Source organism: Gouania willdenowi, unplaced genomic scaffold (genome assembly GCF_900634775.1).
Source record: "Gouania willdenowi unplaced genomic scaffold, fGouWil2.1 scaffold_119_arrow_ctg1, whole genome shotgun sequence".
Taxonomy (NCBI): domain Eukaryota; kingdom Metazoa; phylum Chordata; class Actinopteri; order Blenniiformes; family Gobiesocidae; genus Gouania; species Gouania willdenowi.
Window position 1 is genome coordinate 758,861 of NW_021144867.1, and position 15,780 is coordinate 774,640.

At 36.5% G+C, this 15,780-nt stretch overlaps 1 protein-coding gene across 1 annotated transcript; it reads left to right on the forward strand.

Annotated features, from left to right (window-relative positions):
* The first annotated feature begins 1,423 nt into the window (after positions 1-1,423).
* LOC114458423 (SURP and G-patch domain-containing protein 1-like) lies at positions 1,424-14,375 on the forward strand. The gene is made up of 13 exons (XM_028440788.1): positions 1,424-1,545; positions 1,615-1,718; positions 3,690-3,938; positions 4,023-4,134; positions 4,207-4,325; positions 6,526-6,649; positions 7,932-8,272; positions 8,386-8,492; positions 10,584-10,761; positions 11,862-11,968; positions 12,524-12,669; positions 13,758-13,887; positions 14,027-14,375. Exons 1-13 carry the CDS (start codon positions 1,427-1,429, stop codon positions 14,051-14,053), a joined length of 1,863 nt encoding a protein of 620 aa, XP_028296589.1. The 5' UTR covers positions 1,424-1,426; the 3' UTR covers positions 14,054-14,375.
* Positions 14,376-15,780: the final 1,405 nt, after the last annotated feature.

A 15,780-nucleotide genomic window follows, 5' to 3' on the forward strand; every position in this document is an offset into this window, starting at 1 on the left:
CATTAATAGGTTTTTTCAGAAAAAGCTGTTTTTCTCAGGTTTTTGTCACAAACTGGTGATTTGTGTAAAACTTGCCTCTATTCAGCTGCTGATTACAGAAGAACGAAACAAGCAAGAAAGAAAAATATTTCTGATATAAATAGAGACTCTAATCTAGAATCTGGTGTCAGAATTCAGATTGTCATAGTACAAAATATTCTGTGGGTCTTTTAAAATTAGTCAAAATGCTCTAAAAAGGCTGGCACTGAGCAGGTAGAAATTTTGAAAATGGTTGGCACTGAATGAGATAATATGTTAAAATGAAAAAAAAACCATGTCAGAAGTGTGATTCGAAAACCCACAACAGTGGAAGAAAACACCCTTAAGTTTAGCGCTTAGACCACTCGGCTATTCTAACACGGTGTCAACACAGGTCTGGGTTCGGAACTATAGACACTTCGTAAAAAAAATCCCCAAAAATGTTTTCACTGTTTTGCATAACAAACTAAAATGTTTCATACCGTGTCATTTTTTTTACATCTTTTTATTTCTAACAATTATTTGTAGATAAATGTCAGTATTTCTTTTTTTACATGAAACGTTAAAACGATCAAGTTCAAACAAAACAAACTGCTGTAGTCCATGAAAAGTGACAAATTAAAACCAAATTGTACATTGAAGCACATTTAACCTCCAGCTTTTTTTATCTGTAAAGATTAAAACAGCAATGCAAAAAATATACAAAATTACAGAGAGATAGACAAAAAGGACAACAAAAATACACAAATTTACTCCAAAGACACTCAAGATGAATACAAATATATACATATATTAAAAAAAACTTAAAAAAACACATAAACAACAAGAAAAATGACTCATAAAATACAAAACAAAACAATACAGAATTGCTTTGTGTGTTTTTGAAGTTATTTTGTGTACTTTTGTTGTTGTTTTGTATATTTTCTGTCATTCTGCATTTTTTGAGTTGTTTTGTGTTTTTTAAAAAAAAATATTATACCAAAAAAAATGTTGTCACTGTTTTGCATAACAACCAAAATCTACTTTTGTTTACAACAAAAACGCTGTTCACACTGTTGAATTTTCATCTTTTTATTTCTAACCATAATTTATTTTGTAGATCAAATGTCAGTATTTATTTTTACATGAAAGTTGTTTTATCATGATTTTAACTGATGATTTTAACCATAATGTATTGAATTTTCTTTGTATTCATCATGAAAAACACCTGTTAGATTAATTGTGTATTTTAATAGTTGTGCAGAAAATTGTGAGTTTTGATTGTACTGTACTGCGATTATGATCTAATATGTTGCCTCATTAAAGTATGCAGCCTTGTTCTTAAGAGTTTTATTTTACTTAATTTCATTTTATTTTGAAGGACGAGGAGGGTGGAAGTCCAAGCCGGTCCAATCGCAGAAAAAACAAGATGAATCTGAATATTCTCCGTCAAGAAAAGCTCATCGCTCAGAAGAAGAAAGAAATTGAGGAACGAATGGCTGCTCAAGCAAAGATGAATGCTCAGTTAGCTAACAAACCTCCTGCAAGGTAACACACACACACACGGAGGTCTTTTATATTCAGCATCAGCTGTTGATTATATTCTGATCTCTTTAGTGCCCCCAGTGATGAAGCAGCTTCCTCCAATAAGTTTGTAAATGACGGAAGCTTCCTGCAGCAGTTCATGAAGATGCAGAAGGACAAAGGCAAACCATCATCTGGTGAGTATTTTAGGGGCTTTCAGGGGCTGAGCTTCACTGTTCGATGGACAATGAGATCCATTTTCAGCAATTTGCAGCTTTAAAATTGAATCATACGCTTCTAGAAAATAAATAAGAGTCATTGTTCCAGAAAACCACGCACATCACAAGTCAGTCAGTCGCTCTGACAATAGCTAAAAGCAAACAAACACAAGTCTCTATGAAATCCATTTTATTTTTTCCCAAAATCTATTTTTTTTTCCCCAAAATTTTGTGTTTTCCACATTTATTTTTTTTATTTTGTTTTTTTAAGAAATATTTAATCCTTTTTTTTAAGAAAATATTGGTTTTCAGCTCTTGTAAGGAAACAAAATAAATATTTATTAAAAAAGAAAAACATAATTAAGCAAAATGTATGTAAAAATAAAAATGTTATTTAAAACTGTGTAAGCTACAATTAAAAGGTTGATATAAGTTGTAGTGACATAGATTGATCTGATTATTTATAACATGTCTTATAAAAATGCACGTGAACAGCATTAATGTCACTCAATTTCCCCTCAGGGATCAATGGTTTACTGAATCTGAGCTAAGAAACAGACTTAACTTTGGCTTCGTGTCCATTAGCTTAGCTCATTAGCTTAGCCCTTTGCAATAGCTAACACAAAAGTGCGTCATATTCTGAGCAAAATGGTGACTCTCCATAGTTTATTCCCCAATGTATAAAATTGTTCTAAAAAGTCCTTTTAATGTATTTTTTCTTAAATAAAAGGTGCACATATTTAGTTTATTAGTAATACATTAAACACATTTTTTGTTATTTCCTTTCCCACTAAAGGTACACTTTAACCTATTCGACGGACAATGAAATCAATTTTCTGAAATCTCATATTTTCAAAAAACAAGAATAGCTAATAGTAAAACAAACAGCACAAACTGCTTCTCTTTTAGTCTTTTGCATTTTCCTGCTTTATTTTCTTATTACCGTAAGTTCCGGGCTATAAAGCTCACTGTTTTATTGGCCGCATTACAATCATTTAGCAATTTTCTAAGAAAAAATCCACACAAATGCTGCTGCCTAACTTAGGCTGCGCCCTATTGGCTGATGAGGGTGCCCTTTAGACAACTCGGCCAATCAGAACTGGCAGGTAGGCGGGCTGCTGTACTTCTTAGGTTTCACGGAAATTTCCGTGTTTCAACTGATACTTTTCCTTTACTACATGAAGTCTCCTGCTCACTGCCCCACGTCTACATATCAGTCCATTTACAGCTTTTTATGGTCACTTTACTGAAACCAGTCTGCTACACCACTTTGTCCGCTCTTCTTACCGTGAACTACCGCGGAGCGATCACTGACTCTGAGTCAGAATACGGACGCGTTCGCTTCTGAACAAATCCAACGTGGTGATTGGTAACTGTTGTAAATGCTGTTCTGATCTCTGCTTGCTCCGTCTGGTACCTGTCCATCATTACGGAAGCAAAGCATCTCCATCAGCAACCGTCAATCCCTGAACAAACCTAATGCGGTGAGTTACCAACTTTAAGGCTGTTATCCTTCTAGGGAAAAACTGGCTTACTTTTACTTCATCCACGTTGCTGCTTGCTGCAGAAGGCGCTCGAGGGCGGGGGGGGGGGTGGTCTCTCTCTCTCTCTGTGACAACATTTCTCAGCGTCGTTATGATGAGGCAGCTTGTGCATAATGACTGATCAGATGATTCTGTGCGAGCAAGAAAGATTTAACGTTAGCAATTTCATTGTTCCACCTGGTCTAATGTGACGGAGCTCAATTTTGTGGCGTCATGAAGCTTATAAAACAAAGGAAAACTCCACAGTTTAGCCGTGTCATTGTTAAAGCCGCAGGGTTCAAAGCATGATAGCGCTATAGTCTGGAAATTATGGAACTCCTATTATTTCAAACACCTGCTGTAGATTATCCAATAGAATTGTAATAGCCACCTCAAATAAACAATAAATAACCGTTTTCTTTTATAGTTCCAGGTGATACAAAGCCTTCCCCAGCCCCCGCTCCGTCACCTGAAGGCCCCCCGGTGCAGAAAAAGAGTGGTTTCTTTGGCCAGCGACCCGGCCTGGGTGTCAGCAGTATGCTGAGTCAGTATAAAGTCCAGTCCCAGTTAAAGAAGAACCCTTCCCTCAGCCAGAGGCCCAGTGTGTTCTGCTCTCCTGATGAGGAAGACGAGGAGGAGGAAGAGACGCAGTACTCCAAATTCTTAGACATGAAGGGTAAATGAAAGGGTTCCTTTGTAGTTTAATCAGCGTTTAGTGTGAGTAAATGTTCTGATAGTGTATTTAAAGTCTCTCCCCCAGAGGACTCAGACACCAGACTCATCATTGACAAGATGGCCTCGTTTGTGGCAGAGGGGGGGGCAGAGCTAGAGAGGAAGGCCATGGAAGACTACAAGGACAACCCTGTGTTCTCGTGAGTGTGAAATCTATCAGATTTTCATACTCTGTGTTCTCGTTAACTCAAACAAACCTTTTGTCTCTGTAGATTTTTATATACCAAAAGCAGTCTGGAGTATCTGTACTACAAACGACAGGTGGCTGTGTTGAAAAAGGATTTACAGCAACAGCAACAACAACAACAAGCAGTGAATGCATCAGAAACTGGTGAGTATACGTTTGGATTCTCACTGTCGTCTTCCCTCTCAGGACTAATTTCACATTTTAAACTTTAAAAAGATACGTATAAATGAATGAATGAATGTTCACTGACTAGAATGACATCATGACATGAAATAACAAGTGAAATGTTTGGTTTAGATTAGAAAATACCTTTATTACTTGTTTATAATGCTGTTTTATTCCTGCAGTCCATTTTTTTAAAATTAGATTGATATATATATATTGTTAGCAATAGATCGTCGAGATCAGACATGAGCAATTGGCAGCCCGGGGGCCACATGCACAGAATGACAGAAAAATAGACAGAATTTACTCAAGAAACACAAAAGACAACATCAATATGTACAGTATATCAATGTTGTCAAACTATGAATTTTTTTTTTTTTTTTGCTATTAATCGCATGATTTCACCAAGTTACTCATGATTAATTAAGGTTTTTTTTATTTTTTTCTGCTAAAAAATGTTATCAGTGTTGATAAGATAATGTGTTAACAGGATAATAACGTGTTAACGTTGACAACTTATAAATAGGTTACTTTATTTGTACTCGTAGGTAGATTTTCTTTGCAGTAAGGCGACAGTCCTTTTTACACACAAAACACAAGAATGTAACGGGCAAACCATGCATAGACTATAATACTTTTGGTTCCACTGTCATATAACTTAAAAAAAAATGACACGTAAAATACACAAAATGACATGAAAAATGCACAAAATGATTTAAAGATACATAAAGTAACAAAAAAAAACACACAAAAGGAAAAATACAGGAAATGATTCATAAGAATAAACAAAAGGACACCAAAAATTTGAAAAGCACATAACTCCCAAAATACATAATCATTACAAAAATGCACAAAACATGAGGGAAAATACACGTAATAACCAACAAAACACAAAATGAAAAAAAACCAAATACTAAAATATACACAAAATAAAAAAAACCACGGTAAACATTTTTAAAAATACACAAAACGGCAACAAAAACGACAGCAAATACACAAAATGACTCAAAGCTACATAAAATGCCACGAAAAACACACAACTCCAAAAATACACAAAATGACTCCAAAAATGCACAAAACATTAAGAAAAACACACAAAATACGCTACAAAACTGTGAAAACACACAAAATGACTCGAGAAAACTCACGGAACGTGGGGAAAAATTTATGACAGAAATAAACAAAACGACAACAGAAAAAAACAACAGAAACTTACAAAATAACAACAAAAAAATACACAATATAGCTACAAAATGACTCCAAAAACACACAAACTCTTTGTTTTTTCCCGTGTTAATGCTCTGATTGCTCATTATTCTAATTGATCATGTGACCCTCAGATCAGATACAATCACATGTTTTATGGCCTTCACTGTGATAGAAGTTGCTCATTTCTGATCGAGATTATATTCTGCGTTTCTCACTGATATTAATTTTCTCAGTTTGTTGTTGTTTTCATTGATATTTGCTAGGGGTGTCCCGATCGGATATCGGTCCGATATTAGCCTGAAAACAAATATTGAATATCGGATACAAATTTTCGGAGTTTACGATTATTATTTTTTTCAATTAATTTTTTTATTTATTTTATTCAATTGTAGAATACTGTAGATATTATGTTGAAGGTTAAAAATTATGTAACCAATTGGTCAGTTGTTCTCATACCGAGTAACATCACTTGATTAAGCCTATTCTAACATTCCACACTACAAAATAAGTAATTATTATGATTTTATTAAAGAAAAGAGAGAAGAAAAAAAAAGTATGTATGATTCATGCTGATATCGGCATCGGCCAATACTCAAGGCTGCAATATCGGTATTATATCGGAAATGAAAAAGTTGTATTGGGACATCTCTAATATTTGTCATTCTTTAAGCTATAGTGAGAGTTACTTATGAATTAAAGTTCTCTTTTGAACTTGTAACTTGAGTTCATTTAGATACCATCACTTTTTCTAAATAATAGTTTGTTACACATTTGTTTTATTGTTTGTGGTGAAAGCTCGACGTGTTTTTATTTTTTGTTTCAAAGCATTTATAAAAGTGGCTCCCACTCTCCCCCCTTTTTCTTCTTCTTATCCCCGATTGGCTCTAGAGCGGTGCTATCTGAGGGCCACTTGAGTACGGTTCTGTAGTAGAGTGTGAATTGAGTCCCAGTACTAATAGGCTGCTTAAAGTCTCCCCCCCAGTGGACGCGGAAACCCAGCAAGTGGCTGAAAAGCTGGCCAGGTTTGTGGCGGAGGGTGGCCCCGAAGTGGAAGCCATCGCTGCTGAACGCAACAGAGACAACCCAGCCTTCAGGTGCGTCGCTACGTCTCAGCTATTAACAGTTTACTGTTTAAAGCTCATCTTTTTTTTTTATCAGATGAACACACAGAGTAGGTCTCATAGATCTGTCATTTACAAATAGTTTGCTGGGAAAAAAGCAAAGGTTGAAAGGTTTGTTTTGATCTCCACTGTAAACATTCGCTTATTGACATTGCCCGAAAAGTTTGGTGCATTGCCTTGTGGAGTTTCGTAGACCACTGGTTCTCAACCTTTTCAATGGGGGACCCCCACTGTATCTGAATGTGGTTGAACACTGAAGAACAGTCATGTGGAGACAGGGCCATCTATAAGGGGGAATAAAGGGGAGAGCTTTTTGGGATCCATCCATAAAGTCAACAAAATGATGGTCCATTGTTCTATGAATCTGTGATAACCACATTTATGTATTTATTCATCTGAATAATATCCACTGTTATCCAGGAAGTTTACTATTAGTCATCTTAAAGATGGAAATCCTTGTTTTAATCAGAAATAAATTGGGTTAAACGTGACCAAAAATGGTAGAAAAGGTGGTGAAATAGGATTTTAAAATACACAAATATTAGTTAAGAGTGGGCAAAAACGGAGTAAAAAGGTTCAAAGTGTCAACATTAGTTTAAAAGTGGCAGAAATGGGAGGCAGGGTTGTGGTAATGAAATCTAAAAAGTAGGAACAATTAGTTTAAACTGTCAAATGATGGACATGACAAATCGTAAATGTGGTTAAACTGGCAAAATTAATTATGAAATATGATGAAAAGAGGTTAAAAGTGACAATAGTGGGTCATCATAAGCAATTAAATGGAAAAGTGGTGAAAAGGGTTTATAAGTGCTGAAAAGTCATTGAAATTTGATGGAGAAGTGTCAGAAATGAGAGTAATTAAGCAAAAATGCATTTAAAAGGAGCAAAATTAAAGGCAAGAAAAACGGATGAAAATAAGTTAAAATATGGCAAGTATGATGCAGTTGCAGAAAAATTGTAAAAATAACCAAAAATGGGCTCAAATTGTTAAAAATAATATTCTTAGTTCCTTAAAGACATCTAGCGACCTACTCCCAGTGTTTCGTGACCCCAAATGGGGTCCTAACTCCAAGGTTGAGAACCCCTGGTCTACAGGATTCCATATCCCACAATGCAGTGTACTAAACTTTTCTAACAATGTCAATAAGTGGAGATCCAAACAAAATTTAGACCTTTTACATCTTTATTTTAAACAATTGATCTTTGATGTATTGATCTACATTCATCCTTGGACTTTCTAATTTCTCTTTTTCAGTTTTCTTTACGACTACCAGAGTCCCGCCTACCGCTTCTACAAAGATAAATTACAAGAATATGGTGCTGCATCGTCCCAAAGCCTCTCACCTCCCAAAGCTGAGCCCCAGTCTGACGCTAGGCAACCAGTTGTTGCCTCCATACTGGGAACGGCTTCCACGCTCCTCAAACCCACCACTGCCCCCACTGCGGCTGCTGCTCCTGAGTCTGAAGCTCCGCCCCTGAAACGGAAAAGGAAGAGCCGATGGGGGTCCGAGGACGACCGGGTGGAGTTGCCCATCCCTTCCATTGTTGTTCCTGAGTCCATCAGTGCTCCAGACCCAGACACACCAGCTCTCTCTAGTACATACCAACTATTCTATTTGTTCTCTGGAATATTTAAACCAAACTTTTGTGTTTCGTTTTAAATAAATTGTCGCCTGCTTTGACGTTGGTTTACTGCTGTGTGTTGTTAGTCCAGGAGCTGAGAGGCCTTGGTTATAAGAAGGGGAAACCTCTGGGTCTGGTTGGAGTGACTGAGCTCTCTGAGGATCAGAAGAAACAACTTAAAGAGCAGCAAGAGGTACCAACGCATTTCAGCTGCTGTAGGGCCTCTATTTTTCTGTTTCAAAACCTCCAACGTCTGTGTCACTAAAACTTCTTGAAATGGCAGCAAACCTAGGGCCCTATTAAATCCGTTTCATTTTTTTTTCAAATTCCGTTTTATTTTTTCCCAAATTTCGTGTTTTCCGCTTTAATTTTTTAAATTCCGTTTTTTTAGAAATATTTTTTATTTTTTATTTTTTTAAATATTAGTTTATAACTCGTGAGGAAGCAAAATATAAATAAATAAAAAACATAATTAAAAATAAAGTAACATACAATTAAAAGTAGATGTAAATTGTAGTGCCATGGATTATTCTAACTGCTTCTTTTAAATTATTTATGTCATATAAAGATGTATGAGAACAGCATTGTCTCCCAATTTCCTCTCAGGGATCAATGATGTACTGAATCTGATCAGGTTTATTGATTAAGTTTTGATCAACTTAGTTTAATTTAACCTACTTTAAATTATCCTGATGACATCATTCCAGACCGTAAAGTCCACAAAACTAAATGGACACAAGGAAGCATTAGTTTTTTCACCACTAGGGGCCAGAATATTTGACAGTATCAGAAAATATCATTAATCTACAATGTTTCAGACTCTATAATCCCTGGTATCGATGGCCTCGTCCACAATAACAGAACAACTTGTCCCATGGATCTTCTGTAGCTCTGATGAGATGTTGTTTGATTGTAATATTTTAATAACGTTGCTCCAACAGACTTTTATTTTGTAAACCGGAAGTTCCCACTGAAGCGGTTGTAGTTGAGGTAGCTTGCTGACTGTGAATGTGTACCTACGAGGCACGGACAAAAGGCTGGAATAAAAAGAACTAAAGGACAACACGGACTGAGTTATTCTTAGTTAGCCAGGCACAACAGTTGAACACTGAGCAGGTGAAGATGATTAAAGCTGATCACGTTCTCACGGGGCACCGCTGCGCTACACGAAAAACGGACGGAGCTTTTACAGGCACAGCAAAGTTAAACGGGCACTTGGTGGCTCGGTATTTAGCAGTCAGTGATGATTTGTGTTGTTTTTGTTGGTTTAGGCGGAGTTTAATCCAACCAGGACAGGCCGGTGCACCTAATAAGAGGCCCCCGGTAACATTTCCCCATTAAAAAAACATAATTTGCCCCACGGTGACGGCGTTTCATGCCGATTCTGTCCATTTCCGCTTTTAACCATTTTCATTGGTCGATTCCGTCCGCGATTTTGTTAACGCAGATTTTATAGGGCCCGACAAACATGATATGGTGAATAGAGTCAACTTTGGTTATTGATTTTACATTGGATATGTTTCAGATATTTCACGAATTGTTTAAGTAGAGTATTGATGCACATACTGTGCTGTATTCATCTTAATCCCTTCTTATTTGCATCGATTTTTAGCCGATTTAGGAAAAATCCTTACATATCTAGTGACATGATCCCAAAACATTGTTTTTGAAACCTTTAATTTCCTCTAACCAGAGAATAACCCTCACGTTTTGCACAAAATCCCACACAGCCATGTGATTGTAATGCTTGTGCTGTGATGTGTCTTTGTACCAGAGCCTTTTTCACATTTGAATGCAGTCATAATAATGTGAACAGTTCAGATGAAGCTCTGCATTCATTTTCAGTCACCGGATAACATGATCACTAGTTGAACCGTGACATTTAGATGTTCAACAGGATTATGGACAGACATATTTGTTTGTGTGACACTTTCTAGACATTAAATCAAATAGTGTATAAATGTGTGATATTGTACTAAAACGTGCCTGTGAAGCATTTCTGTTTTATATTGGGGCCTGATTTTAAATAAACAAGGAAAAAAATGCCTACGGTCAGATTGGTTTCCGTTTCAAAACGTGGGTTCCGTTTTTTCCGTCTGTTTTCCGTGATCACAGAAAATCAGAGGCCCTTCAAACCAGACCTGAACACTTTTCGTTATGAGAACTGCAACAATAACTTCTTTTATTTGATGAAACATCTCATTTTACATCTCAGCACAATCATTTCCTTTGTTGCGTTAGCATTAGCATTCCAACAATCTGTGTCTTCGTCTACTTCACTCAGATGCAAGAGATGTACGACATGATCATGAAGCACAAGCGTGCGATGGCCGACATGCAGCGTATCTGGGAGAAAGCCATAAAAGATCACCAGCACGAGTACGACAGCGATGAGGACGTGGACGATCACTCCGGCACATGGGAGCATCAGCTGAGAAAGATGGAGATGGAGAAGACGCGCGGTGAGTCCAACCCATTGTTATCACAGCGGGGCAACACAAACGTGATCATGACTGATCTGAGGGTGATTTTATCCAATTTTGTTGTTTCGCGCATTTTTGTTGTTAATTCATTTTGTGTATCTTTTTTTACGTTTTGTGGGTTTTCTAAGTCTCATCGTTTTGTGTATTTTTGGTGTCCTTGTTTTTCTCTGAATCGTTTTTCAGAGGGCTATGTTGTTTATGCATCTTTGAGTAATTATGTGTATTTTTTGTGTCATATTAACTTAGTTTGTGTATTTTTGAGTCATTTTGTAGATTTTTTTGTTATTTTGTGTGTTATTGATTGAATCATTTTGGCCCTATGCTACGAATCTAGATAATTATATCCTGGATTAATATCCATTAGCTGGATTCAACTAACCAAACATTTTCTGTTAGAGAGAAGCTGTCCTACGACGGTCGATCACAACACGCTAATTTAAGCCAAGTGTTTTCAGCCTCGGTACGTGCACGTTCACATAAAAGGGGTGGAGATTGCAGCGTCTGACCAATCACTACAATGGAGAAAACTAGCAGAGCGAGCGTCTTTACATACAGCTTATGATCTTAAACAAATAGGCAAAGAGCAGCGAAGAGCAATAGTAGTGCTGCGCACCAGGAGGCGGAGCTTTTATACTCGCTCAGATCTGATCCACTTCATAACTTGGTCCCGACCGGTAAGGTGTTGCTTAAGTTTCAAATTATGAATAATTAAAATCCATAATTTAGACCAAAAACAACAGTGTTGTTACAGAAAAGGCAGGAATGAGAGAACACAGGCAGGAAGCTGCTGACACTGTTAATGTGATTTAGCCCCGTAAGACGTTAGCGAGCTTCGTAGTCTAGAACACACTGATTAAAACCTGGAAGTTAGCGCGATAAGAGGTAATCTAGCTTCGTAACATACCCCCTTTGTGTATTTCTGAATCATGTTGTTTATTTTTGTGTCATTTTGTGTATTCCTTTGAGTAATTTTGTGTATATGTTTTGTGGCCCCCATGGCACCCAGTTCATTATTTGTAATGCTCTATAGATGACTAAGGTTTGTAATGATCATTGATGTTCAAACCCTATGTTTTCAGAGTGGGCGGAGTCCCTGACAGAAATGGGGAAAGGAAAACACTTCATTGGTGACTTTTTACCTCCTGAAGAGCTGGACAAATTCATGGAAACTTTCAAGGCTCTTAAGGTAAACTTTTTTTTTTAATTAATGATTTTGAAGCTTGTATACATTTATTAGAAATACACTTGTAAAAGACTAACTAAACCCTGAGGTTTTGTCTGATGTGCATCTAGTGGGTGATTAAAAAAATGCTTTGATTATGGGCGGGGCTTCTGGAGCAGTTAAGACACACACAGTTAATAAACTTAAACCCAATTTTTGGCAGCTCTGATTAAATACGTATTTTATTTTCAATTATTTTCAATTTAATAATGTTCAATTAATCATTAGCATAGTTTACTTAGTTACTTCTTATTTCTGTATTTATTTAACAAGTAGGATTAACCTATTAACTAGAACAAATTGCTGCTGTAATTAAATAATTTACATTCCAACGCAGTCGCAGCTCAATTGTTTTAAAGTGTTGAGCTAGAAAGCTGTTGTTTATGAACTGTTCTATACAAAGCAATAAAAATATTAGTAATAATAATTAATTAATACACCTCATACTAATTGAATGCAGTAAATAAATAAACGTGTGGAATACTTAAATCATTTTATTTTATTTTGTGTTACTTGTAGGATGGCCGGGACCCAGACTTAACGGACTACAAAGAGTTTAAGCTGACGGTGGAGAATCTGGGTTTCAGGATGCTGATGAAGATGGGCTGGAAGGAAGGGGAGGGGCTTGGTAATGAAGGGCAGGGAATCAAAGCTCCTGTCAACAAGTAAGCAACCACCACCATATTTTACCTTTACATGTATTTATAGCTTTAAAATCGGTGTGTCATGCTACAATTTTCATTTTAGTTTGGGTTTCATCGTCTTTCCCTGTTTACTTGACTTTACTGGCAATTAAACGTCCCAAAATCATACCAAACATGATAATAATGGAGTCCAATACTGTTATTATTTACATTTATAGTAGAGGTCGACCGATATGGGATTTTCAGAGGCCGATGCCGATACCAATTTTATAGAAAAAGATTCAGCCGATGGCCGATATCTAAAGCCGATTTTGGAAGCCGATATACTTATAGCACTAAAGCACGACAACAATGTGCAATGTGCAAGTAGTCGGTTTAAACTAAATACTTGTGTAAGGTATAACCAGTTTAACCACTCACTCCTTCCCTCTGTTCACAGCCACCACCATTATACCTAAGCTTCACACTTGTCATGATATGCACAACTACAACATCACATCTCACTCTCACTTTAAAATAATCAACTCTTCCCCACCCTTTCCATTTCCTACCTTGAGTCTCTCCTCCCTGCTCCTTTCCCCCTCACTTTGGTGTAACACTGCCCTCTCTTTTTGTATCATCCCTATAATAAAGTGTTCCTTACCCTTCCTTAGGGAGGGCTGGTGATGGTCAAAACATTTTTTATATATATATTTCTTTTTTTGGCCGATTTTGAAAAAAGTCACAGGATATCACGTTCACTAGTCGATCCGTAACTTGTAGCGCAAGATTTTGAATGAAATTTGACATATTTGTCTACTTGTTTCACATCCAATCCCCTGTTTTCTGGTGATAAATAGTGTGTGATTGTGTAATATTGTCCCAAAACATGTACGAGTCATGTTGGGACTGATTTTAAATCAGGGAAATAAAGAAAAACGCTTCAGATTGATTTTTTCGTTTCACAACATTAATTCTGCATTCTCCGCGATCACAGAAAATTGGAGGCTTTAGTTATACGTATTGATGGTTTCTGTGCAGATGTAATCCCAAGTCTTAATGTTCCAAATGTGTAAATATAATCAGTTTTCAAACCGATTGACGGCGAGTGTTTATGTGTGTGTGTCCAGAGGAACTCAGCCTGTAAACGGAGCAGGATTAGGAATGGATCGTCCAGCTGAGCTGACGAAGAGTGACGATGAATACGACGCTTTTAGGAAGAGGATGATGTTAGCGTATCGCTTCAGACCAAACCCTCTGGTAAATATCTGATCCTTTTTAGTTTTTTCACTTTTAAAAATACTCATTATGCATATATTTTTATCCTAATTATTATCTTTCCTCTGAAATCTTCAGTGTTTATCTGAACATTAATCTGCTCTGTCTTTTTTCCCTGCAGAACAATCCACGGAGACCTTATTACTGACGTCCATCACTTTCTCTTTATGAGATTCTCTATTACACTCGATGCATTTTTCTGCATTTTATCCCTCGTTCACTTGTTACATTTTATTTTGACATGGCAACAACAGAACAAAGACTCTCTTAAAAATTAGGATGATTCATCCTTTATATCTTTATTTCCAACATTTGCAGTAAGTCCTCGATAGCCTGTGAAACTGTTTGTTTGAGTGCTTCAATGTCCAAAATAAATATTCCACTTTACTGAGACCTGAAAACACGGAGTCGTCACTAAAAAAAAAACAAACTGAAGAAGAAACATCAAGGTGAAGATTCTCCCAGGAAAACAAAGGCGGGGAGTCTGAAAATTAAATTCCAAATAAAGAAGAAAAAGAAAGGTCTTTCCACATGTCCTTTGATCTCAAGTGGACCAGATGGGAAAAATCACATCTTCACACTTTAGTGCCACACTTTTAAAGGTCCAGTATTATAGAATTTTTCACCCATCTCCATTTGTTCTAAGAACCCCAACAACATAGTATTTGAGATTTATTTTCTCAAACTTGTCTGTTTTCTGTTGTTTTAATCCTCTGAAAAGTGACTTTCTGAGCAATTCTAAAAACAGGCTGTTTTGCAGCCTACTTATGCATATTCATGAGTGGGCGTGTCTGTAGACGCTGACTCCACACAACAGTTGATCACTAGCAATTTTCTTTTGCTATTCACACACTTATTATTGTTTTCAGCCAAAAAATTGCACATTACAGTAAAACATATGGCTATTTAAAGGTGCAGTCTGTAACTTGGAGGAGAGAGAGGACATAGCATTAAATTTGAACATGTACAACTTTCAGATCCCTCCCCCTCCGCTGCTCTCTTGCCTGCCTCCAAAGTCCCTCCTCAGGAGAAAGCTGGCGTGAATGTTGCTAAATGGCCAGTAAACCACACATCAAAACCGATAAGACTGTCAGGTCACTTCATAAAGATATTGTCTGCTACTTTCTAATAAAACAACACCAACCAGTAACGTTAGTGTCAGAAACAAGCTAACGCTAGCCGGACTGTGTGTATTATGAGTCATTTTGTGTATTTTATTGTCATTTTTTGTGTATTTTGAGTAGAGCTGCAACTAACTATTATTTTCATAATCGGTTTATAAATTAATCACTTAATCGGATAGTATGGTATCACAATTTACAACAACTCAATTTATTTTATTTGCAGTATTAGGTTAAGGCAAGGTAGTACATTTGCCCAACAGCAAAATGCACCACTTGTGAGTAAATTGCACAAAACAGAATAAACAAAAAGATTAACACACAAAAGGACAACAAAAATACACAAGATGAGTACAATAAGCAGAAAAATACACAATGCCAATGAAAATACAAAAAAAACAACAAATACACAAGATTCATTTCAAACAAAATTATACACTGAATGACAAAAATATATATACAGTATATATATATATATACAAAGTCAAACAAAATGACATTTCAAAACAAAAACAAACTGAGGAAAAACTACACAAAACCAACAAAAATATATAGGAAACCCTTTGTTGTTTCCTTTATTAATGCTCAGATTGGGGCCTATTCTAAATGCTGACATGAATGTTGATAATTTGGCCCCTGCTGTGAAAAAAGTTCAAATTTTTCTCACATAAGTGTGAAGAAAAATCAATGTAAGCCTTACATTGCAGTACCCGTAGCTCCCTGTAGGTGGCAGTGTTATGCACACGTTCCTTGA